Source organism: Aquarana catesbeiana, linkage group LG13 (genome assembly GCF_042186555.1).
Source record: "Aquarana catesbeiana isolate 2022-GZ linkage group LG13, ASM4218655v1, whole genome shotgun sequence".
Lineage (NCBI taxonomy): Eukaryota > Metazoa > Chordata > Amphibia > Anura > Ranidae > Aquarana > Aquarana catesbeiana.
In genome coordinates, this window is record NC_133336.1 from 119,152,420 (window position 1) to 119,177,370 (window position 24,951).

At 44.1% G+C, this 24,951-nt stretch overlaps 1 protein-coding gene across 1 annotated transcript in view; it reads left to right on the forward strand.

The window, feature by feature from the left end:
* Positions 1-17,380, forward strand: part of NUBPL (NUBP iron-sulfur cluster assembly factor, mitochondrial) — a 106,029-nt gene extending 88,649 nt beyond the window's left edge. Inside the window, exons 9-11 of the mRNA XM_073609890.1 lie at positions 10,192-10,312; positions 12,436-12,518; positions 15,754-17,380. Of these exons, the coding sequence (XP_073465991.1) occupies positions 10,192-10,312; positions 12,436-12,518; positions 15,754-15,804 (255 nt within the window). The 3' untranslated portion in view covers positions 15,805-17,380. The remainder of the gene's footprint in view (positions 1-10,191; positions 10,313-12,435; positions 12,519-15,753) is intronic.
* The last annotated feature ends 7,571 nt before the right edge of the window (positions 17,381-24,951 follow it).

Genomic DNA, 24,951 nt, shown 5'->3' on the forward strand with positions numbered 1-24,951 from the left:
GGGCAAATGTTGCAGTTGCTCTTAACACTGCAGCCCCTGTGTATTTTACTAAGGGGGGTTTTCTTAAAGTATTTTAAGCTTTAAGTAAAGATTGAAGCTTTAATAGCATCAGAGAGTGGGACTAAGCGTAGCAGCTCCCTGTCCATTGCTCAGGACCCTCATTCTGAGGAACAAGGGGCGAGAGATGACGAATTTCTCTCCAGGACCAGGAAAAGGCTGATGTCTCCTCTTCTGAAGAACCTGATGCGGAGTATCAGGTTCGCAGGAAAGGTTGTTGGTACAGTCGCTCAATGAATTGGTCCACTCAACATTTTTACTGCCAGTAACGCAGTCAGTAGATGAGCCCACGTCTGGTTTGGGTTCACTAAAGCCTCCCAAATCTGTTCATGCTTTTCCTATCCATTCATGGCTAAGAAAGCTTATGTATTCTGAGGGAGAGCACCCAGATAAACAGTTTTTTTCCTCTGAAAAAGTTCTCAATACTTTATTCTATAGAGGAAGGGTTTTATGGGGAGTTCCAGCAATTTACGCTGCTATATCCTCTGTTAATAAAAACATGACTTGTCCAGTAGACAATGCTAATATGCTAAAGGGGTCCAACAGATAAGAGGCTGGAGTTCCTTTTTAAAAGAACTATATTTCACTCGCAGGTTCAGTCATTCATTGTGCGCTGGCAGCGTTCAGAGTATCTCAGGCCTTAAATTACCAGTTTATAGAGGTACTCAAAGTTATTCCTGATCAGCAGGCCCAAGATTTGGCCAGCATATCAGAAGCATTGTGTTTAACAGTTGACGCTATGAAAGATTCTGTTCTCCAGGCCTCACGGCTCATGCTAGGGCTGGTAATTGTGCGTAGAATCCTATGGTTGAAAAATTGGTCAGCCAAAGCACCATGCAAAAGCTCTTGGCCAATTTCCCTTTTTATGGTGAACGGTTATTTGGAGACGATCTGGATAAGTACATCCAAAGGATTTCTAATGGGAAAAGTTCCCTTTTTTAGTTAAGAAGCAGTTTTTATCTTATATGCTTCTTCTCCAGTACCAGGGGCATCAGCCTCCAGGCAGTCACGACGGCCTCCACCGTCAAGTTTCAAGAGGTAAACCTCAGGGTCAGTCCCAGGGTCAAAGAGGACCTGGGTGAGGTAACCCACAAAACAAAATACTAAAGCCTTATGAAGGGGCGCCCCCGCTCGCTTGAGTGGGGGAAAGGCTTCTACAGTTTTCAAGGATCTGGCAGGCACAATGTCAAGACAGATGGGTGGCTTCCTCAATTTCTCTAGGTTACAAACTAGAGTTCCGAGGGTTCCTGTCTCCTCATTTTCTCAGATCAAACGTTCCCAGAGATCCAGTGAAAAGGAGTCTCTTTCTAGCTTGGATCATCTCTTGTCTCAAAGAGATATATTGGTGGTCACCTTGATAGAGCAAGGATTAGGGTTTTTTTCAAACCTTTTTACGGGTTCCAAAACCGTACGGGGATGTCAGACCCATTTTAGATCTCAAAGATCTAAACCCGTTTTAAATAACCGTTCTTGAATAACCGTTCTTTTTGCATGGAGTCAATCCGGTCAGTAGTCTCCATCCTACAAGGGGGAGAACCTCTGGCGTCAATCGACATCAAGGATGCTTTTCCATGTGCCAATTTTTTTTCACCGCTCACAAGAAATTTCTACGCTTCTAGGTAGAAAATCTTCATTTCCAGTTTGTAGCTCTGCCTTCAGTCTAGCTACTGCACCTCAAGTGTTTACAAAGGTCCTGGCACCTTCTTTAGCAGGGCTCAAGGTTTAACGATACTAGTCTACTTAGACGATCTACTCTTAATAGATCAATCGGTAGCCCGCTTAAATCTAAAGTTTGGTCGCCACAGTCCGCTACCTGGAATACCTAGGTTCGATTCTTAACCTAGATAATTGTTGGGAAAGACAGTGGCTTCTTCGAGGCCGTTCCTTGTGCGCAGTTTCATTCAAGACTGCTGCAAAATAGTATCCTGTCAACTTGAATCAAGAAGGTCCAAGCTCTGGACTTCCCAATGCGTTTATCCCTCAAAGTGTGTCAGAGACTCAATGGTTGATATCCAAGAATCTTCAGAAAGGAAAATCCTTACTACCAGTTTCCTGGAAGTTGGTAACAACAGATGCCAGCCTTCTGGGCTGGGGAGCAGTCCTGGAAGAAATGTCCGTCCAAAGGAAATGGTCCAAATCAGAGAGGACCTTGCCCATCAATATTCTAGAGATTCGGGTAGTAAGCCTGGCCCTAGAGGCCTGGACACTCAGACTACGCAATTGTTCTGTCAGGCTCCAATCCGACAATGCCACAGCAGTGGCCTATATCATTCACCAAGGGGGAACGAAAAGTCGTGCAGCCCAGAGAGAGGTGAATCATACTCAATCTTGGGCAGGAAAACAACATTCCTAGCCTATCAGCAATTTTCATTCCAGGAATAGAGAATTGGCAGGCAGACTACTTGAGTTGCCAACAATTGTTTCCGGGAGAATGGTCCCTTCACCCCGACATCTTTCTGTCAATATGTCAAAGAGGAGGAGTTCCGGACGTGGATCTGTTTGTGTCCAGGTTCAACAACAAGATCGACAACTTTGTGTCAAGGACAAGGGATCTGACAGCATTCAGAACAAATTCCTTGTTTTTTTCCGTGGGATCAATTCTTTCATTGATCTATGCGTTCCCTCCTGTTCTGCTGCTTCTCGCAGGATCAAGCAAGAAGGGAAGGAGGTGATTCTTGTGGCTTCAGCGTGGCCCAGGAGATCTTGGTTTGCCAAGATCATAAAGATGGCAGTAGGGGACCCTTGGACCCTACCGCTATGGCCAGACCTTCTCTCGCAAGGTCCGGTATTCGGTTTGACTATTGAGACCCACATTCTGAAAGATCGTGGGCTGTTAGCTTCAGTAGTTTCTATTTTTGTTTAATACTAGGAAGCCGATCTCTAGAGTCCTATTCTATAGAATCTGGAAGGCATATGTCTCCTGGTGTTGGCACCCCAGGTAATATGTCATAGGTAGAATCCTTGTATTTCTATCAAAGGCCAGATGTTGGCCTTAGCGTTTTTTTTTTTTTTTTTTCTACGACCTCTTGTTTCACACTCTCTGGTTCGTAACTTTATTCAGGGGATAACGCAGATTAATCCTCCAGTTAGGTCTCCCCTGAACCCTTGGGACTTAAATTGGTCCTGTTGGCTTTACAGAAGCAGCCTTTTTTTGAGTCAATACAGATATTTCCTTGGTCCTCTTGACAAAGAAAAATAATTTTCTTAGTTGCCATATCTTCTGCAGGAAGAGTATCAGATTTGGCTGCTCTTTCTTGTAAAGAACCATATTGGTTTATTCATAAGGATAAGGTTGTATTGCGTTCTCATCCTGTATTCCTACCAAAGGTAGTATCGGCTTTTCGTTTAAGCCAGGATATTGTTCTGCATTAATTTTTTCCAGAACCTCATTCTATGGAAGAAGGTCACTACATTCTCCTGATGTGGTGAGAGCGATCAGGGTCTATTTGAAAGTGACCGCTTGGATTCACAAAACAGATGTTTCATTTATGTTCCCAGACGGTCCTAAAAAGGGGACAGGCAGCGTTGAAATCTACTATTTCTAAACAGATTAGTCAAGTGATTGTTCAAGCTTATGGTTAAAGAGGAGAATTCCTCCTTTTCCTATTAAAGCACACTTCTCCTGGGCTGTTAGTGCTTCTTGGGCAGTGCATCACCAAGCCTCCATCGCTCAGATCTGCAAGGCCGCAACTTGGTCTTCAGTCCATACATTTACCAGATTCTATCATGTAGCTGCAAACAAATGGCCCCTGCCCCCACCTATAACTGGCCTTCACAGCAAGGAGCACATGGAAGGGCTATCACATGAAAGACAAAAACAGAACATTCCATAGCTCAACTCACCAACCAGTCTGCCAACCGACCAAATTAACCTGTCCAACAGTCTGCGTTAAAAACAGGGGTTTAGTTAGCACGCATTTGCAAACGCATGCATAAGCTGCAAGGCCTCTTCACGGCACCCTGTGTATGCTTGCAGTCCTAACACTACTGAATTTATAAGCGTCTCCACAATGGAAGCACATGCATTAAATGGATAGATGAGGGGCAGGTAGATGTAAAAGACATGAGGATATCACCTTTGGGCGCTATGTACTGAAGGCTGCAGTATGAGTCCTCTAGTCTCTGGGTGCCCTACTTTTGTTGTGTCTCCCTCCCTTTAGTTGGCATTGCTATGGGACATCCCACATAGTAACTACCCTGGCTCTGTGTCCCATGATGTACGATAAGAAAATAGGATTTTTATAACGGCTTACCTGTAAAATCCTTTACTTTGAAGTACATCACGGGACACAGAGGTCCCTCCCTGCTTTGGTATACACGTTGATTGCTTTGCTACAAAATTGAGGTACTCCCACCAGTGTGAGGGGTTATATAGGGAGTGCACTTTTTAATTTAGGGCGTGCCAGTGTCCATCACCTGAAGGTGGCTATTTACCCACATAGTAACTACTATGGCTCTATGTCCCGTGATGTACTTCAAAGAAAAAGATTTTACAGGTAAGCTGTTATAAAAATCTTATTTTTTCAGCAGCATCAGATACTCCCTCTTAACTGTGTGAGAAAAACATGGTATTATGGTTAAACCTTATACCCATAAACCTATGCTTTTTTCCTTGTAGTTAAGAGGTCTGGGCTGGAAGGGAGCGTTTGTTTTTTAGACACATGCCCCCTTTTATGACACTGCAGTGAGAGGAGAGCCTCCACTGCAGCATTTTTATTGATCAGCTTGGACAAATGGTGCTTTACTGTATATTAGTCCAAGGCTCCAAGCTGTCCATTGAGCTCAGTGCCTCTGACAAAAAGTCAGAGGCACTGTGAGCTAATCCTCTCAATATGCTGCAAACAGCGTGTGCCAGCTTGTATTTAAACTGGCTGCACTGTATGTAGCTTTTGACAGGCACAAGAAACCCCAAATCTCAGGAACAATAGGTGGAAACTAATTTTTGACCAGTGGTGGGGTAGGACTTCAGCTACCTACCCCCCAAATTTGGGGTCTATGTGACCCCAGGTCCATGAGCTATGACCCTCAAAGCTCGATCCTCCTTTTTTTTTTTTTTTCTTTTTTATGTTAATGGCAGGTCTGTCTTACCTATCTCCCCTGACTGCATGTTCCTGTTTCATAGTTGGACTCATCATAGACTGTTTGCAGAGACATTTACTGCCTCATATCACTAGGCACAGAACAATTTTCTTTTGCTAAATTCATACTATACTGTGCAGATAGACATATTCCCCGCTGTGACTACTAGCGACGACTGTCAGAGTACCTGAACAGTGGCTGCCTCTGATTGGATTCAGCCACTGCATAGCCAAAAAATGTTCTGTACACTCAATCTAAGGATGTTGCACAGGAGGGGCCACCTATGGAGTGAATTTTAGCAAGTTCCCCAGTAACTGGCCAAAGTTCATAGTGTACGACCAGCTTTAAAGTTAAAGTGGCACTAAAGGGATTATTACTCACTTTTCCAGTGGTCCCTTGTCAGCGCCGACATCTTCTCCGGTGTGCCAGTCTTTGCTTGCGCAGGATGACGTCACTCCTGTGCAAGCGCAGGAGACCGTCATTCCAGTACACAGGGACTGTCCCGCCACTGACAACAAGCAGGCAGGTAGGGGCACTTTGTTGCAGAAGAGACAGTGTATGTGTCTTCTGCAATAAAAGCCTGCCAGCTCTATTTTTTTACAGAACTCCAGTTTCGCTTTAAGGAATACAAGGGAGTCACCTCCCTGTTTGCACCCCTCCGATTGCAGAAAGAAGTGTCAATAGATAAACTGCTTACTCTGTTCTCTCCTGCTTCTCGGCACAGCTGCTGAGTCTTCAGTCCTTCAGTTTTTCACTTCAGAAACCCCAGTCCCCTGTGTCAGTAATTTGGTCACCGGAGAATCTCTGCTTGTGATACAGGAAAGCTACAGTTGTGCTCATAAGTTTATATACCCTGGCAGAATTTATGATTTCTTGGCCATTTTTCAGAGAATATAAATGACACAAAAACTCTTCTTTCACTCATGGTTAGTGTTTGGCTGAAGCCATTTATTATCAGTCAACTGTGTTTACTCTTTTTAAATCATAATGACAACAGAAACTACCCAAATGACCCTGGTCAAAAGTTTACATACCCTGGTGATTTTGGCCTGATAACATGCACACAAGTTGAGCACAACTGTTATGATGACTCCTACTCTGGCTAATTCTTAGTTCTAGTGGTGGCCTGTTCCTAGCTGTAGGTGGTGGTTACATTCAGCCTGTAGGGTTGGATAATACTTTGGTTTAGTGGTGATCAGTCTCTAGTTGTAACTTGGATCAGACCAGATTGGAGACGCTGGATGTGTCAGCTGCTGTGCACCCTATCATCACATGGTCCCTGCAAAGGGCTAAATCTGCTTGCTCGCAAGACCTCGCTAATAGGGGTGTCCACCATCGAGGGTAAGGGTCCACCTTTATCACTTTTTCTTGGATTCACTTCAATTGGAAGTCACATCTATTTATCCTTCTCTTCTTTCTTCAATCACATGGATTACGGTTTGATGGAAAGTGGATGTGTTTCCCTATTTTCATGAACTTTTTCTTGCTGTTTTATTTTATGGACTATGCTCACTACCTTTGGATTATTTTATTATTAACAGATATTTTCATCAGTGTCACACCTTGTCTTGATTGATGTTTAACCGTTGTGACCATTATTGATATTTGAGTTTTTCACATGTGTGTTTTGGCACGATAGTGTACACTTCACATATATATATATATATTTCAATATATAAATTCTTTATTTTTTATTTTATTTTTTTAAATTTTGTTTCATGCAAGTTTAATTTATTCATACACATTTTTTCACTTAATGACTTCACTTGTGCATACTGACTGTAAGCGCACCTTTTAGAAATTATTGAAATATTTTACACGGATATTGGTGTTTTATTGGTGCAGCTACTATCTTGTTCTTTCATTCAAGTTCCCTAGCGCGGTTTTCCTAATTAGTATATCTAGTTGTAATGATGCAGACTTCCTGGCTGTAGAAGTGATTCGTTTCATGGTCTAGTGGTGGCCAATCCCTAGCTGTAGTGGTGAATTCTTCCAGGCTGTAGAATTGATGGAGTCCGGGGTCTAGTGGTGGTCAGTTGCTAGTAGGGATGAGCTTCGAGTTCGAGTCGAACTCATGTTCGACTCGAACATTGGCTGTTCGCAAGTTCGCCGAACAGCGAACAATTTGGGGTGTTCGCGGCAAATTCGAATGCCGCGGAACACCCTTTAAAAGTCTATGGGAGAAATCAAAAGTGCTCATTTTAAAGGCTAATATGCAAGTTATTGTCATAAAAAGTGTTTGGGGACCTGGGTCCTGCCCCAGGGGACATGGATCAATGCAAAAAAAAGTTTTAAAAACGGCCGTTTTTTCAGGAGCAGTGATTTTAATAATGCTTAAAGTCAAACAATAAAAGTGTAATATCCCTTTAAATTTCATACCTGGGGGGTGTCTATAGTATGCCTGTAAAGGGGCGCATGTTTCCTGTGTTTAGAACAGTCTGACAGCAAAATGACATTTTGAAGGAAAAAACTCATTTAAAACTACCCGCGGCTATTGCATTGCCGACAATACACATAGAAGTTCATTGATAAAAACGGCATGGGAATTCCCCAAAGGGGAACCCCGAACCAAAATAAAAAAAAAAAAATGACGTGGGAGTCCCCCTAAATTCCATACCAGGCCCTTCAGGTCTGATATGGATATTAAGGGGAACCCCGGCCAAAATAAAAAAAAAAAAATGACGTGGGGTTCCCCCTAAATTCCATACCAGACCCTTCAGGTCTGGTATAGATTTTAAGGGGAACCCCGCGCCAAAAAAAAAAAAAAAAACCGGCGTGGGGTCCCCCCAAAAATCCATACCAGACCCTTATCCGAGCACGCAACCTGGCAGGCCGCAGGAAAAGAGGGGGGGACGAGAGTGCGGCCCCCCCCCCTCCTGAACCGTACCAGGCCACATGCCCTCAACATTGGGAGGGTGCTTTGGGGTAGCCCCCCAAAACACCTTGTCCCCATGTTGATGAGGACAAGGGCCAACCACCGGCCAGGGTTGTGGGGGTCTGCGGGCGGGGGGCTTAACGGAATCTGGAAGCCCCCTTTAACAAGGGAACCCCCAGATCCCGCCCCCCCTGTGTGAAATGGTAAGGGGGTACAAAAGTACCCCTACCATTTCACTAAAAAACTGTCAAAAATGTTAAAAATGACAAGAGACAGTTTTTGACAATTCCTTTATTTAAATACTTCTTCTTTCTTCTATCTTCCTTCATCTTCTGGTTCTTCTGGTTCTTCTGGCTCTTCTGGTTCTTCCTCCGGCGTTCTCGTCCAGCATCTCCTCCGCGGCGTCTTCTATCTTCTTCTCCTCGGGCCGCTCCGCACCCATGGCATGGGGGGGAGGCTCCCTCTTCTCTTCTTCTTTTCTTCTCTTCTTCATTTTCTTCTCCGGGCCGCTCCTCACACATGCTAGCATGGAGGGAGGCTCCCGCTGTGTGACGGCGCTCCTCGTCTGACAGTTCTTAAATAACGGGGGCGGGGCCACCCGGTGACCCCGCCCCCCTCTGACGCACGGTGACTTGACGGGACTTCCCTGTGACGTCACGGGGAATGCCACAGGGAAGTTCCGTCATGTCCCGTGCGTCAGAGGGGGGCGGGGTCACCGGGTGGCCCCGCCCCCCCCCCCCCATTATTTAAGAACTGTCAGACGAGGAGCGCCGTCACACAGCGGGAGCCTCCCTCCATGCCAGCATGGATGCGGAGCGGCCCGGAGAAGAAAATGAAGAAGAGAAGAAGATGAAGAAGAAGAGAAGAGCGGGAGCCTCCCCCCATGCCATGGGTGCGGAGCGGCCCGAGGAGAAGAAGATAGAAGACGCCGCGGAGGAGATGCTGGACGAGAACGCCGGAGGAAGAACCAGAAGAGCCAGAAGAACCAGAAGAACCAGAAGATGAAGGAAGATAGAAGAAAGAAGAAGTATTTAAATAAAGGAATTGTCAAAAACTGTCTCTTGTCATTTTTAACATTTTTGACAGTTTTTTAGTGAAATGGTAGGGGTACTTTTGTACCCCCTTACCATTTCACACAGGGGGGGGGCCGGGATCTGGGGGTCCCCTTGTTAAAGGGGGCTTCCAGATTCCGATAAGCCCCCCGCCCGCAGACCCCCACAACCACCGGCCAGGGTTGTGGGGATGAGGCCCTTGTCGTCATCAACATGGGGACAAGGTGTTTTGGGGGGCTACCCCAAAGCACCCTCCCAATGTTGAGGGCATGTGGCCTGGTACGGTTCAGGAGGGAGGGGGGCCGCACTCTCGTCCCCCCCTCTTTTCCTGCGGCCTGCCAGGTTGCGTGCTCGGATAAGGGTCTGGTATGGATTTTTGGGGGGACCCCACGCCGTTTTTTTTTTTTTGGGCGCGGGGTTCCCCTTAATATCCATACCAGACCTGAAGGGCCTGGTATGGAATTTAGGGGGACTCCCACGTCATTTTTTTTTTTTAAATTTTGGTTCGGGGTTCCCCTTTGGGGAATTCCCATGCCGTTTTTATCAATGAGCTTCTATGTGTATTGTCGGCAATGCAATAGCCGCGGGTAGTTTTAAATGAGTTTTTTCCTTCAAAATGTCATTTTGCTGTCAGACTGTTCTAAACACAGGAAACATGCGCCCCTTTACAGGCATACTATAGACACCCCCCAGGTACGAAATTTAAAGGGATATTACACTTTTATTGTTTGACTTTAAGCATTATTAAAATCACTGCTCCTGAAAAAACGGCCGTTTTTAAAACTTTTTTTTGCATTGATCCATGTCCCCTGGGGCAGGACCCAGGTCCCCAAACACTTTTTATGACAATAACTTGCATATTAGCCTTTAAAATTAGCACTTTTGATTATTCATGTTCGTGTCCCATAGTCTTTAACGGTGTTCGCGTGTTCGAACGAACTTTTTTCCTGTTCGCATGTTCTGGTGCGAATCGAACAGGGGGGTGTTCGGCTCATCCCTAGTTGCTAGCTATAATATTTTAACAAGAGTCCACTATTTATAGGGTGTTCTTTATGTTATAAATTAACTCCTGCATATTTAGCAATGATAAAAATTAAATATATAAATGATGTTTTTGTCTTCTGACAGGTGCTAGGTCTTGTGCAGAACATGAGTGTTTTTCGATGTCCTAAGTGTAATCACGAAACCCATATCTTTGGAGAAGATGGGGCACGACAACTTGCAGCTTCCATGGGACTGGATATTCTAGGTAGGAGTACTGTTGATGTGATAATCTATCATTGCACATTGTAAATGCAGAAGATAGTTGGGTAATTCTTAAAATTTTACATTTTTGCCTGTAGCATTTCTGACTGCACTCTTTAAAGCATGTCTGGCTTTAAATATGCCTTAAAAGAGAAGTTCACCTTTTAGGAAAAAAAATATACATGCAAATATTTTTGCAGGAAAAAATGTGCATTTAATATTTTTTCCTACATGGGCCAGCGAAGCATTGCACCCACGATCAGTGGATCACAGGTGTGTTGTTACGGTTCTTGCACATTCTCCCTCTAGCTCTCTGCCTGTACCTGTATATGGGCTTTCAGTTCGAATGCTAGAAGAAGAGTGAATGGACTACAAGCACGCTAATCAGCATGCTCATAGTCCATTGAGAACTACAAGTCCATCTGCCATATTGGCAGACGGGACTTGTAGTTTATTCAGTCACAGATCCCTGTGAATAAATGACATGGCTGAGCGGGCAGAGCCTTGCACAACTGTGACAATTTTAAACGTGACAGCGGAGAGGGGGAGAGGATCTCCTGCCTGCTGTCACGGGGAAGGGGGTCAGAGGAAGAGGGGGGCAGGAGCTGAAACGCGCTGCATATTACACCCTAAATACAGGCGTAACATATTCTAAAAGTTACATAGTTAATCTGGTTGAAAAAGGACACAAGGCCATCTAATTCAACCAATAAGGTGTATAAACCCAGATACAAAATGAAAATATTGCAGTTTACCAATCCTTCAATGTGGTGACTGCATTCATGTATTATTTTCACCTGGTGATCAATAACACACTTCCCATCTTAGGATGTCTACACTCTGGATTTAGGAACAACAAAGCCACCTCTGGACAGCATCATTGTCAATCGTGGGGAGGGAAGTTTTAGATGGACTTGATTATCACAGTAATGCCCCGTACACACGGTCGGATTTTCCGATGGAAAATGTCCGATCGGAGCGTGTTGTCGGAAATTCCGACCGTGTGTGGGCTCCATCGGACATTTTCCATTGGATTTTCCGACACACAAAGTTGGAGAGCAGGAGATAAAATTTTCCGACAACAAAATCCGTTGTCGGAAATTCCGATCGTGTGTACACAAATCCGACGGACAAAGTGCCACGCATGCTCATAATAAATAAAGAGATGAAAGCTATTGGCTACTGCCCCGTTTATAGTCTCGACGTACATGTTTTACATCACCGCGTTTAAAACGATCGGATTTTCCGACAACTTTGTGTGACCGTGTGTATGCAAGACAAGTTTGAGCCAACATCCGTCGGAAAAAATCCTAGGATTTTGTTGTCGGAATGTCCGAACAAAGTCCGACCGTGTGTACGGGGCATAAAGCAAAATTCCAACAGTTTTTGAACAATTATGACCGTTTTTTTCCTTTTGGGGTAAAGGTATTAAATAAAAGCATTGTAAGCACTCCTGTCAGTGTTGCATGTCTTGTCTCCAATGATACTTTTGCTGAACAGCTTGGTCTGTTAAAGGAATTTTAAAAATAGAGACTTACTGGCCAGATTACAAGGTGAAAAAGAAAGGAAACAAAAGCCTAAAAAAAGTAAACGAATGCAGCCACCACATCTAAGAATTGGTAAGCTGCAATACATTACAATTTAGTTTTTTTTTTTTTTTCTCTCATTTTGAGCTTTCCTCTCTGTCCCTTAACCAAAGGCAAATTTGGTTTCTGTCAGCCCTAGTCTTACATTTTTTTTGGTTTAGAATTCACATAAGAGGTTTATGAAGACAAATTCCTTAACTGGCCTGGACCTGCCCTATCACAGTAGGTGTTAAAAGCATGTCATGAACTCCCATAGGCACTTTGATGAAGCTAAAAAATATTTTGTGTATTTTCTTGCAGCCTTTGCAGGCAGGCTTCACATATCAAAAAATATGTTTTGAGGTAAAGAAAAAGTTTAACAACTGACCTGATCGGTTATTGGTAATTGGAAGTGGAAATGTATATATCAACAAAATGATTAGAAAATTCCTTTTAAGGAAACACATTTTGAGTCAAAAAAGATGGCACACAGGGAAATAAATAACAGAATATTGCTTCTTTACAATGACTTGCATTGATGACCTATGTTTATTTTGCTTAGGTGACATCCCTCTCCACATTAGCATTCGGGAAACCTGTGACATGGGAAAGCCCGTAGTGGTATCAGCTCCAGAGAGCAGAGAGGTATGCACTTATACAAAACTGTAATTGTATATTGTTGTACTGGTAAAAGCATCTCAAGAATGTGTAAGGCGCTTCTTAATGCTGAACCCCAGGGAAATTTAAAAAGGTACCCTTGCAGTGTTCTCCCAAGGGTTAAATGTGCATTCCTGCTTGGGTACTGCACTTTTACCTTATTGCTTGCTCCCGCAGGCTTTCCCCTCTCCATGCGACCAGTCTCCAGAAGCTGTTTCTCTTTGTCGCTCCACCAGCTGGTAGCACTCTGATGTCATCACGTCCGATGAAGGACCAACAGTCCTGCATTGTAAGTGAGAACTTGGAGAGCCCACCCACAACCTGGAGTGTCAGAGGGAGGAGGAGAGTACTGGCTCCTAGTGGGCAATGGTTAAGATGAGTTAAAGTGTTTTTTTATGGTACCCTAGGGGAAAAAAAACAAGCATTTAGCCCTTGGCAGTGTAGAGGGAGCCACACTGCAAGGATAGATTTTTTAAATTTCCCTGGAATTCAGCTTTAACATGGGTTTTCTAATGAAAAATGAACCCCTCCCCTTTGCTAGTGATTAAATAAAAGTGTTGTCTCTCTCAATAACTCTGATTTTGTGGGCCACAATATACTGTAAGGTTGGTCTTAGACTTAAAGTATTTTTTTTTTGGTTTTGGATGGAGTGCAGAGGGATTAGAATGCTTATCAGTTTTTATTGCTGTCTGTGCCCCCTTTGATGAGATTCACACTCTTTATTTTTCCTGTTTACCATTATAATTGAAAGTGAAAGTAAAAGAAAATCCCAATATTTTGGGTTGTCCCAAGAAAAGCAATAGAGGGGAAATCTTCCAATGGGGACACTAGTTCTTGTGACCTGTGAGTCCCCAAGGAATTCCCTTAATTTGCAGAGATTTCCTCTCCCTTCTTGTTTTGGCTATGGGACAGGAAGTGAAGGAAAATCTCTGAAATGGGACACAGATGGCAAAAAAAAAAAAAAATCTGACGGGGGTTTATAACCCTCCCTCTATAATGAAAAAAAAAGTTTTGCTCATAGTTCTAACTTTAAGAGAGTGATCAGATGCATGGGCATGATCTGATCACCTTTGGGCTAAAGACTCTGAAGAGATGGTGCAGAGTGCTCAGCTGACCATACAAGTTTGAGACTGGGGGAGGATGCTGGTTAATCAGAATTTTTAACCTGTTCAATGAATGATTTCCTCCATTAACGGTTAGTTTGCCAGTCTACACTAATAGTATAACTTTCACATGAGGTTTAAGCCTCTTGCACACAGTAAGCTTAGACTTACAGGAGTTTGCAGCATCAAAATACGGCAAAAAGCTGTTTGTTTGCATGCACATTTTTTTTGCTGCTGGAGTCAATGCATTCCATTGGCCAGAATTCTGGCCATTAGAATGCATTAACGCATGAACGTGCATTAAGGTACCTTTGACCGTTTTTTGTTAAATTCTCAAAACCTTCTCTCCTGAACGCCCAATTTTTTTTTTTCTTCTGCCTGTGATCTCCCATGCCACTTAACTCCTATAGTGTGCATGGACGCATAGGCTAGCATGGAGGTAAGTTTACAGGCAGAGAAAAATAAATAAAAACTCAAATGCCTAAAAAAGCAGCATTTGTGAGCTGCAGTGTCCATGAAGCCTTAGTCTTGGGTCAGCTTGTGTTTTTGTACATGAAAGCCCTTTTCTCCAGCTGCAATTGTTCACAATACAAGCTGACAGTTTCTTCTCTCTTTCCTCTAAATAACAGGCTGCAGACTTGGACTCTGTGTAAAATAAACAGCAGAGATGAGAAGACAGCACAGCAATGTTCTATCTGACAGCTGCTGAGGAGCAAGGTGGGGGCAGTGCGGTCTCACTGTACACTGTCATGCCCCCTTTCCCCCTGAGCTATCACTCAGAACTCTATCTCAGTTTCTCAGTTGGATAGTTATGTGGGTGGGCGGGTCTAGCTATTTGACAAGACAGCTCACAACCCCCAGAACAGATTTACATGGGGACAAGTAGTGCTATGTGCACAGGATCCCCTGGGGCAGGGGTTGGAAAACTGTGGCCCTCCAGCCATTGCAGAACTACAAGGCTCATCACGCCTCTGCCTCTGAAAGTCATGCTTGTAACTGTCAGTCTTGCAATGCCTTATGGAACATGCAGTTCCACAACAGCTGGAATGCCACAATTACCCACCTTTGCTCTGGTTGGGGGTTTAACAAACTTATTTTTTTTTGCCTGTGATAGATTAAAGACTTGCACTTCGTACACATGGGCAAAATATTGGGCGGTATCAGCTGGTTCAATAGAAACTTGCCGACATTTAGCCCGTGTGTATGGCAGCCTTTACAACAGAAGTCGACAGAACGTCTGGTTTCTGTTGGAGGGGCATGATCAAGAAAGGTCTGCAATCGGCATCTGATCAGTGCTCTTAGCCAATGGCTGAGAGTGCTGACTGGTGTGCTCTGGCGGGAAAGGGGGCGGGCAGTCCACCTGTCAGGACACAATAGCTCAGCAGGGTGATTGCTGTACTAACATAGGATTTTTAGTACAGGATCTCCTCCTGAGCTTTCCAGTTTGTTTTTCCCTCAGCCTGTTGGTTTGAGCAAAAAAAAGCTGATGGTGTGTACTAGGCTTATGTAAATCTATTATGAGCATGTTTCAGGTTAAACCAATGTTTGGGGTGTAACATGAAGTATTGTCAGAGTCTGCAGGCCTCCCCACAAACTGCCGTTCCCTCATACAGAAGCTGGGGGTGCATCTCTTTGTTGGCTTCTGTCAAATTCTAAATTGCCTCACAGGAATTCACAGGAATCTGTAAATGAAAAAAACTACAAAGCAGAGGGACACATATTTCTTAATGGAGCATAAGTGTGCGGACAGCATAGCACTTGAAGTCTATTGATGCTTCCTCTACCACTTTAACTAAAGGTCTGTACAGACCTGCAGTTGCAGAAAGAGTTAGCATTGCACCCATGATCTACTGATTGCGGCTACAATTCTTTCCAGGCTCTAATGCAGAAAAAACAATTAAATGGACTTGTAACAGACACAGCAAATCTTATTCACGAGGAATGTTTATCTGCCTAAAAAACGCCATTTATGAATCAAAAAGTGAATATATCATGCAGTGCATGCATTTGAATATATTGGTTGGGTACTACAGCTGAGGGTAGCACTGTTGCTTGGGAAATGTAGATATTTACTAGTTACTCTCTTTAATTTCTTATCCCCTTACCCTTTATTTCTGTAGGCCAAAGCATATTTGAGTATTGCTAAAGAAACAATGAAGAGAATTTCCTAAGATGGTGAAGCCAAATGGAGAGCAAGATAAGAAAACTATCATGCCAGTTCTACAGAACAGAAGGGACTGTTGAGCACTCACTGGCGATTAGCCTGTATGGTGGAATGGACACCGTACAGAAAACTTGAGATGAGGCTACAGGGTTGTTTCAGATGTTCAGTTGCTGTGGTGGTAGCACCTTCCTAACATGACAAATGTTGTTTTGTACAAAAGCCTTATAGGACATTTGCAACTGTAGTTTAAAGTGGTTGTAAACCGCACACATGACATATGAACAAAACCTGTCTGTAACGTGTACTTGTCTCAATTAGAGTGTTTGTTACCCAAAAGAAAAAAATGTATCCTGTTCCCTCAAAGCATGTTATACAGCACAGTTCTTGTGCTGTGTAATTTAGCCCCTTCTATCACCTAAAATACCTGGCTGATCCTGCCTGGTTCTTCCCTCCCCCTGTAAACTGACCATGGTATATCACGGCTGCTGAGCCCTGACACAGTGGTCAGTTTACGTACCTTTGTCATCCACAGCTCTCCTCTGTCCTCTCCCCTTCCTCTCCCCCTTCCCCTCCCTGCCTGTCAGCTCTGTCCACGTCACAATCCTCCCCCCTTGCTGCTCGCATAATACAACAACCTTTCAACAATCCCCTCCGCTATTTTCAACAATGTCCCCAGTGTATTTGTTTTTTTTTTAAAAATGCCGCTGTGTACCTGCTTTCAGAGCGCCGATCAGCGCTCATGTGACCAGCCCCCTCTCTTCTCCTCTCCTCTTCCTGACTGACATCAGCGGGGGTTTCCCAGCCCGCCCGCTGGAGCTGTCAGCTTGAAAGAGGAGAAAGGTGGCCGATCATGTGAGCACTATAAAAGAAGGTACACTGCAGTTTAAAAAAAAAAATTACACTGGGGACATTGTTTAACATAGCAGAGGGGATTGTTGAAAGGTTGTTGCATGGTTTAACAGCCTCTTTAGGATCACTAATTGTAATTTCTGTCTGCTGCTTTGTTCCTCTGCTATCAGCATGAATCACTGACGCCAAAAGAAAAATGGTGCCAGAGGTTAGAGCTCCAGCAAATTGACAGCCTTAGCTTTGTTCCTGTGAGCTGTGTAGAGAAGGAGGGGAGGAAGGGGGGGTGTCTCTTCCGTCCAATCAGTTCTCAGACCTCTCCTTACTGAGTGCTGCAGAGTGTAACTTCAGCTCTTTGCCCCCTTTTTTCTGATCTCTCAGACAAGCTTATAAATTCAGCACTTTGAACGGATGTAAAGAAGAGAGATGGCAAATAGACAGATACAACTTTTGTAGGAAGATTTGTTTAATCTATGTGTATTACCTGAGGGTAGTCCCTTCTCTGGGTATATGTAAGGGTTTACAACCACTTTAACATTTGGTAAAAATGTAATATATACAGTGCCTTGAAAAAGTATTCATACCCCTTGACATTTTCCACATTTTATTATGTTACAACCAAAAACGTAAATGTATTTTATGTGATAGGCCAACAAAAGGGGCACATAATTGTAAAGCGGAAGTAAAATTATAAATGTTTTTTTAAATTTTGTTTACAAATAAATGTGTGAAAAGTGTGGCGTGCATTTGTATTCAGCCCCCTCAATACCTTGTAGAACCACCTTTTGCTGCAATTACAGTTGCAAGTCTTTTTGGGTATGTCTCTACCAGCTTTGCACATCTAGAGAGTAAAATTTGTGCTCATTCTTCTATGCAAAATAGCTCAGACTCTGTCAGATTTGGTTGAGAGCGTCTGTGAACTGCAATTTTCAAGTCTTGTCACAGATTCTCAATTGGATTTAGGTCTGGACTTTGACTGGGCCATTCTAAACACATGAATATGCTCTGATCTAAACCATTCCATTGTCGCTCTGGCTTTATGTTTAGGGTCATTGTCTTGCTGGAAGGTGATCCTCCGCCCCAGTCTCAAGTCTTTTTGCAGACTCTAAGGCCCCTTTCACACGGACGGATAGAATTGTGCTTTTGGCTGCGGATTTTCTAGTTTTCTACCGCAGCTAAAAGCACACAATGCTTTCCTATGGCCCCATTCACGCACTGCGTTTAGCTGCGATTTAGTTAAATGCGGTTTGGTGCAGATAGGAAAAATAGAATTGACTGCATCCAGGAGCGATTTAGCGCAGCTATATGCACATAACCCCAGGTAATCACAGTCTTTTGTGTCAACAATATAAAAAAAACAATATGGGAATGACTACCGCAGCTAAACGCAACCGCATGTAACCACACGTAAACACAGGTAATCGCACTGTACAAATGCAGCTGATCGCAGTGCCTGGAGTCTTGAATTTCATAGAACATATTATATGCTTTTAACTGCAGCAGAACAGCCGTCCGTGTAAAAGGCGCCTAACAGGTTTTCTTCTAAGATTGCCCTGTAGTTGGCTCCATCCACCTTTTCATCAACTCTGATCAGCTTCCCTGTCCCTGCTGAAGAGAAGCATCCCCACAGAATGAAGCTACCACCACCATGTTTCATGGTGGGGATGGTGTGTTCAGGGTGATGTGCAGTGTTAGTTTTCTACCACACATTGTGTTTTGCTTTTAGGCCAAAAAATTTAATTTTGGTCTCATCTGACCAGATCACCTTCTTCCACATGTTTGCTGTGTCCCCCGCATGGCTTCTTGCAACTGCAAACGGGACTTCTTATGGCTTTCTTTCAACAATGGCTTTCTTCTTGCCACTCTTCCATAAAGGCCAGATTTGTAGAGTGCACGACTAATAGTTGTCCTGTGGACAGATTCTCTCACCTGACCTGTGGATCTCTGCAGCTTCTCCAGAGTTACCATGGGCCTCTTGGCTGCTTCTCTGCTTAATGCTCTCCTTGCCCGCCCTCTCAATTTAGGTGAACAGCCATGTCTTGGTAGGTTTGCAGTTGTGCCATACTCTTTCCATTTTTGTATGATGGATTGAACAGTGCTCTGTGAGATGTTCAAAGCTTGGGATATTTTTTTATAACCTAACCCTGCTTTAAACTTCTCCACGGGGGGGGGTGTGGCTTGGAGTCCATGAGTGTGACTGCTTAGATCTGTAGCTCTGGCTCTACACAGACATCCTGCAGGCATCCTGTGTCTGAACCTTTCCCAAAAGGCACCGAATCCTTACTAAAGATGGCGGGATCCTGAGGCAGGCATGATGATGAATAAATATGGGCCTCCCACGCCCCAGTCGGCGGCGGAACAGCGAGCAAAGTATCGCAGGCAAGATGGTGCTGATCCCTCAGCCAAGCCTGAAGCCGCGCTGCAGCCCTCTCCCATCTCAGCACAGCTCTCCACATCAGGGGTGAGTGACTCTCTGCCTGCTGTGTTCCACACTCAGGCTGACCTCCTAACTTCATTAGACTCCCCTACATCATCTGAAGACTAATTCTCCAGACCCTCCTTCAGGGGAGCCTACTCTGGCTGAAATCATGCTAGCTATAAAAGACTACAAGGCCTCCCTTACAGTTCAGATGGAAAGCATCCATATTGATTTTTCCCTATTGAAGCAAGATGTGCAAAACTTGAGGGAGCGAACGGGAGCAGAAGAACGTTTCAGCTCCCAGGAGGACACAGTGCACCCCTTAGCTGCCACTGTGCGTACGGCTACTGATGAGCTGGTGTCCCTTTGGAGCCAAAATGGAAGATTTAGAGAACCACTCACAGGAACAATCTCCGCTTTGTGGGGTTACTTGAGCGTTCAGAGGGGGCCTGCCCTGAAAGGTTCCTTCACTCCTGGCTGCAAGATGTTTTTGGGATGGAGATGTTGTCCCATGCCTTCGTGATTGAGCGTGCACATCGCACCCCCCACGTCGTCCTCCCTCGGGGGCCCCCCAAGATCCCTGATTGCAAAAATCCTAAATTTTCAAGACAAAGTCACCATCCTGCGCCTTGCTAGAAAAAAGGGCCCACTCAAGTTTTAATGGTAATAATATCTCCATATATCCGGATTGCTCGGCTGAAGTTCAACGCCAGCGAATATGCTTTGCTGTGGTGAAAGACCACCTCCGCGCTGAGGGCCTGCCATGTGCGATGTTCTTCCCTGCTAAGCTGCGGATCATCCGTGAGGGTAAAGCTCACTTCTGCACTTGTCCAAAGGATGCTATGGCCTGGATAGACATTAGTTTTGGGAAACAACCTAGACAACAGTAGCTTTTCTTCCTCTCTGCCTCATTACTCATCTCTCCTGAAGCAAGCTTGAGCACCTGTGGGTCACCCTATCCTTCTTTTTGCCTCCTACACTCCATTGCTACAGATGACCTGAGGACTGCACCCACCCCTTCTTTCTTTCCTTCTTTGCTGCTATGTTACCCCTGTGACGGAACTGTCAGATGCCATTGTAGGCTATAACACCTGTCCTAATCGGCGGGTAACCACTGATTGTGCCTTCTTTTACAGATTACTGTTATATCCTGCCAGATGGAGCCTCTCTGGACCCACTACCTCCCCCATTCTAGTAGGTGGCGAGGCCACAGGTTTTTGTTTTCTTGTTTGGGGAACCAAAGCTCGCTATGTTTGGAATGGTTGAGCAGGGTAGGGGGGGAAAGGGATTTAATTTTTTTTTTTTTTTTTCTTTTTTGGCCCCTCTCACGTTTTAGTTGTTGGGACTGGCTGGACTTCAAGGTTTTTTTCTGCTGCTGTTTTTATGCTCCTATTTCAGATTAATTTCTGTTGCTACAGTGCATGTATTCCGGTGTCTCTCTCATTCAATGTTTTATATGTTGTAGTGCATCTCCCCATGATCCTCCATATGTTATTATGCTGTATATGACTGAATATGGCTAATGGTGCTAAAACTGATCTCTTGGAATGTCAGGGTATTGAACTCAGCTCTTAAGCGGTCCTTGGTATTCTCCTTCCTTAAAAAAAATATAAGCCACATATTGTCTGCCTTCAAGAAACTCGCCTCACCAATGCTAAACTGCGGTCCTTTAAACGCCCTTGGCTGGCTAAACAGTACCACACTACACAAATATCAACTACTCCCGTGGGGTTTCTATCCTGCTGGCAAAATCCCTCCCGGCTGAAATCCTGTGGATTAAGGCGGACCCAGAGGGAAGATTCATTATACTTACTATCCGAATTAGCTTTGTAGTATTTACACTAGTGAACATATGTTTCTCCCCCATTTTCCTCAGACCTACTTTGCAATTTATCCCTGATGCTGCTGTGAATCTCCTCCTCCTGCCAAACTCAAGCACTTTTGTCTGGCGGCTGAACTCCCATTGGTTGGAGGATGAGATGGTACAGAATGACTGCAGGAAGAACATTGCGCATTATTGGCGTACGAATCAGGGCACTGTTGAGTCCTCAACTGCCTGAGAGGCTTCTAAGGCTGTGCTATGAAGCATTTTTATGTCCATTACTGGAATTTTGCGCAAGAACACCCAGCAGTGCACTGACGATCTAAAAAATAAGATGGCTACATAGTCATAGAGAATATGAGCTCCACCTCTTGGACCTCACTAAAAAAAGTATGCTCTGTGTCACTCAGAAGTCGTTTGAGCACGGCAAAAAGGCGGTTCGCCTACTTGCATATCTAAGTAGGCCGGACCATACTCCCATCTCTATTTCTAGGCTTCTAACTTCTCAGGATAGGGTTAGCAATGTCCCTCAGGAGATAAGACGCCTTCCTCGCCTTCTATCGTGATTTATACACTACTAGGGCCCACTACTCCAAAGCCCAACTGGATGACTACTTGACCCAGACGGTGCTTCCCCGACTTTCTGACCAAGACTGGCCTGAATTGGCAAACCTTCCTCTGTTGAGGAGCTCTTTCTGGCAATTTCGCGGCTCACGACTCATAAGACGCTGGGCTTGGATGGCTTTCCAGCTGCATGGTATACAGAATTTCGACACCTCTTTAGTCCCATCTTACTCAATATATATATATAATGAGGCCCTGAAAGATGGATTCATCCTTCCTTCTATGAGAGAGGCTTTAATTATTTTAAAACTCAAACCAAGGAAAGATCTGCTCAAATGTGACTCTTTTATAGACCTATCTCTCTCATTAATGTGGATGTTAAAATTCTGGCCAAGATCCTGGCCAATCGTCTGAATAGGGTCGTTGCGAAATTCGTTGGGAGTGATCAAGGGGGATTTATACCAGGCCGTTCAACCAGAATGAATATTCGTAAAATGTTCCCCATGACTGTACCTCCACCCGTGTGATTGTGTCACTAGACACTTGTAAAGCCTTCGATAGTGTAGAGTAGCCTTATCGATTTTGGGTATTGCAACTAAGAGCGGCAAGAATGTGGAATTCACTTCCACAGGCGGTGGTCTCAGCGGGGAGCATTGATAGCTTCAAGAAACTATTAGATAATCACCTGAATGACCGCAACATACAGGGATATACAATGTAATACTGACACATAATCACACACATAGGTTGGACTTGATGGATTTGTGTCTTTTTTCAACCTCACCTACTATGTAACTATATAACTATGTAACTGTATGGGTTTGGCCCTCGATTCATAGCATGGATAAGGCTACTCTACACATCACCGCTTGCCCGACTGAGAATTAACTCTTAGGTCACTGAGCCCTTTCTGATGACTAGAGGCACCAGGCAGGAGTGTCCCTTATTGCCCCTCTTGTTTGCTTTGGCTATGGAGCCCCTTGCTGTAAGGATCCGTAGCTCTCCGATTTATTAAGGGTCTTCCTATAAATTACATTAAAGAGCATATATCTCTCTATGCTGACGATACTCAACTCTATCTAGTGGACCCTCATACAGCTATTGATAACCTCTTGTCTGAAGTTAACATGTTTGGTGACAATTCCGGATTCCGGGTGAACTGGAATAAATCTATCCTATTTCCACTAGATCAAACTGTACTCCCGCTGATTCACTCAAACTCTAAAATTCAAAATGCTAACCACAACTTACAAAGCCATTCACAACTCTGCCCCCAGCTACATCACCAATCTTGTCTCCAAATATCACCCAAATCGTCCTCTCCGCTCTTCTCAAGGCCTCCTACTCTCAAGCTCTCTCATCTCCTCCTCCCATGCTCATCTCCAGGATTTCTCCAGAGCCTCTCCCATCCTCTGGAACTCGCTACCTCCACTGGTCCAGCTATCCCCTACTCTTGCTACCTTCAGGCGATCCCTGAAAACTCATCTCTTCAGGAAAGCCTATCACGTCTCCAACTAATCTATTACGACTTCCATCAGCTCATTCCCCACAGTTACAACCTTTTGTACCACCTGCCACACTCTTTTAGATTGTAAGGTCTTCTAAGCAGGGCCTTCTTAATCCTCTTGTATTTTATTGTATTGTAACTGTATTGTCTCCTTTTATATTGTAAAGTGCTGCGTAAACTGTTGGCGCTATATAAATCCTGTATAATAATAATAAATTGCTACCTCTTTTAGATGTCTAGGGGTTATAGTTCAGTTACCATTATCCTTTTATGTTGCCAATAATCTACGCCCCCTACTGCTACAACTACAGACCAAACAGTGGAAAGATCTGCCCCTGGATCTCATGAGGAGAGCCAGTATCCTAAAATGATTTACTTCCCTAAACTACTGTATGTTATGGCTAATTCGCCTTGCAAAATTCCCAAATCTATTTTTAAAAGCATTGACTCCATCTGTATTGCGTTCCTTTGGAACGGGCAGTCCCCTAGAGTTGCACTAGAAACTCACATATGGCAGGTCTGGCATTCCCTAACTTCTACCTTTACTACCTAGCATCCCAGCTGGTTAACATTCATGATTGGCCCCACCCTAACTCTGGTAATGCCTGCACCACTACTGAGGGAGCCATAGTTTCTTCATTTGAGAACTCCACAACATTGTCTTTAGGGGATGCACACGACCTGGACAGGGAATGTCAATAATCCAAACCTCCCTCTCCCTATTCTGAACGGTAGTTGCGAAAATGTCCACTGATTCATGGCAGACCTCCCCCAACAGTCTCATGTGGTTCAACCCTAACCTTAAGGAGTTATGTTCTATACCTGACCCCATCAGATGGACATCAAAGGGATTGATATGTTGTCATCTATATACCCCCCAGGGTTTTAAATCCTTTTCTCAACTACAGACAGACTTTGACATCCCATCAACATACCTATTTTACCATTACCAACTCAGACATGCTATATGTACATGTTTGCTATATGTATATGTTTGGTTCTCTGCTCAGTCCTTTTAAGACACCTGACCTGGAAAAACTTCTGAGAGACCTTGATCAGACGAAACTTATATCCACGTATTACTCCACTCTCATGACAGGCACTAACCCTAGGTTTCACATGGTTCAAGAGAGGTGGGCCTCCTTTGATATCTCTATCACTGAAGAGGATTGTTCTGAGTTCTGTGATATGTTCAAAACCTCTGTTATCACCTCGAGGGACAGGGTGATTCAACTAAAAATTTTCTATCATTCACACCTCACCCCTGCTAGATTGTATAAAATGGGACTATCCCCCTCTGCTGACTGCTTCCGCGGTTGCGGACAAACTGCTGATTTTCTCCACTCCTTTTGGACTTGTCCACTGGTACATGACTTCTGGGTTGGCATAGGCTCCGTCAAATCTTCTGCACTGGGTTTGCCAAATATAGTGCACCCTAAAAACTGTCTGCTGGGCATATTTGGTGACCTCACTGTCCAGCTTTGGGCTAAGAGACTACTTTGCATCCTCTATTTCTATGAGAAAAAGTCACTCCTGCTGACGTGGAAAGGGTCAGAGACCCCAACGCGGAATATGTGGCTGAAACTTATCAATGATTCCCTGCCTCTATATAAACTTACCTTTGACATCTGTAAGAGGACTAAAGCGTTCCACAAAATATGGGGCAGATGGCTGGCTAGCCCACTGATCCTCTCCCCTGTACTACCATGACAGGGGTTCACCTTGTGAGTGTAGTATTAAACAGGAACTTCTGTTATGCCCAGGATGTTTAAAAAACGTATCTCTTACTCCTCTGTTGATGTTTATATCAACTGGTAGATGTAATATCTAGTTTATTATTCCACACAGCCCGGATTTTCACGATATTCTGGATTAGAAGTATTCTGTTATTGGTGTTGTAGTTTTTGTTTGTGCCTTATGTTTTGTCTGTTTTATGTCGTAAAACTGCAATAAAAATATCTTTAAAAAAAAAAAAAAACTTCTCCACAACTTTATC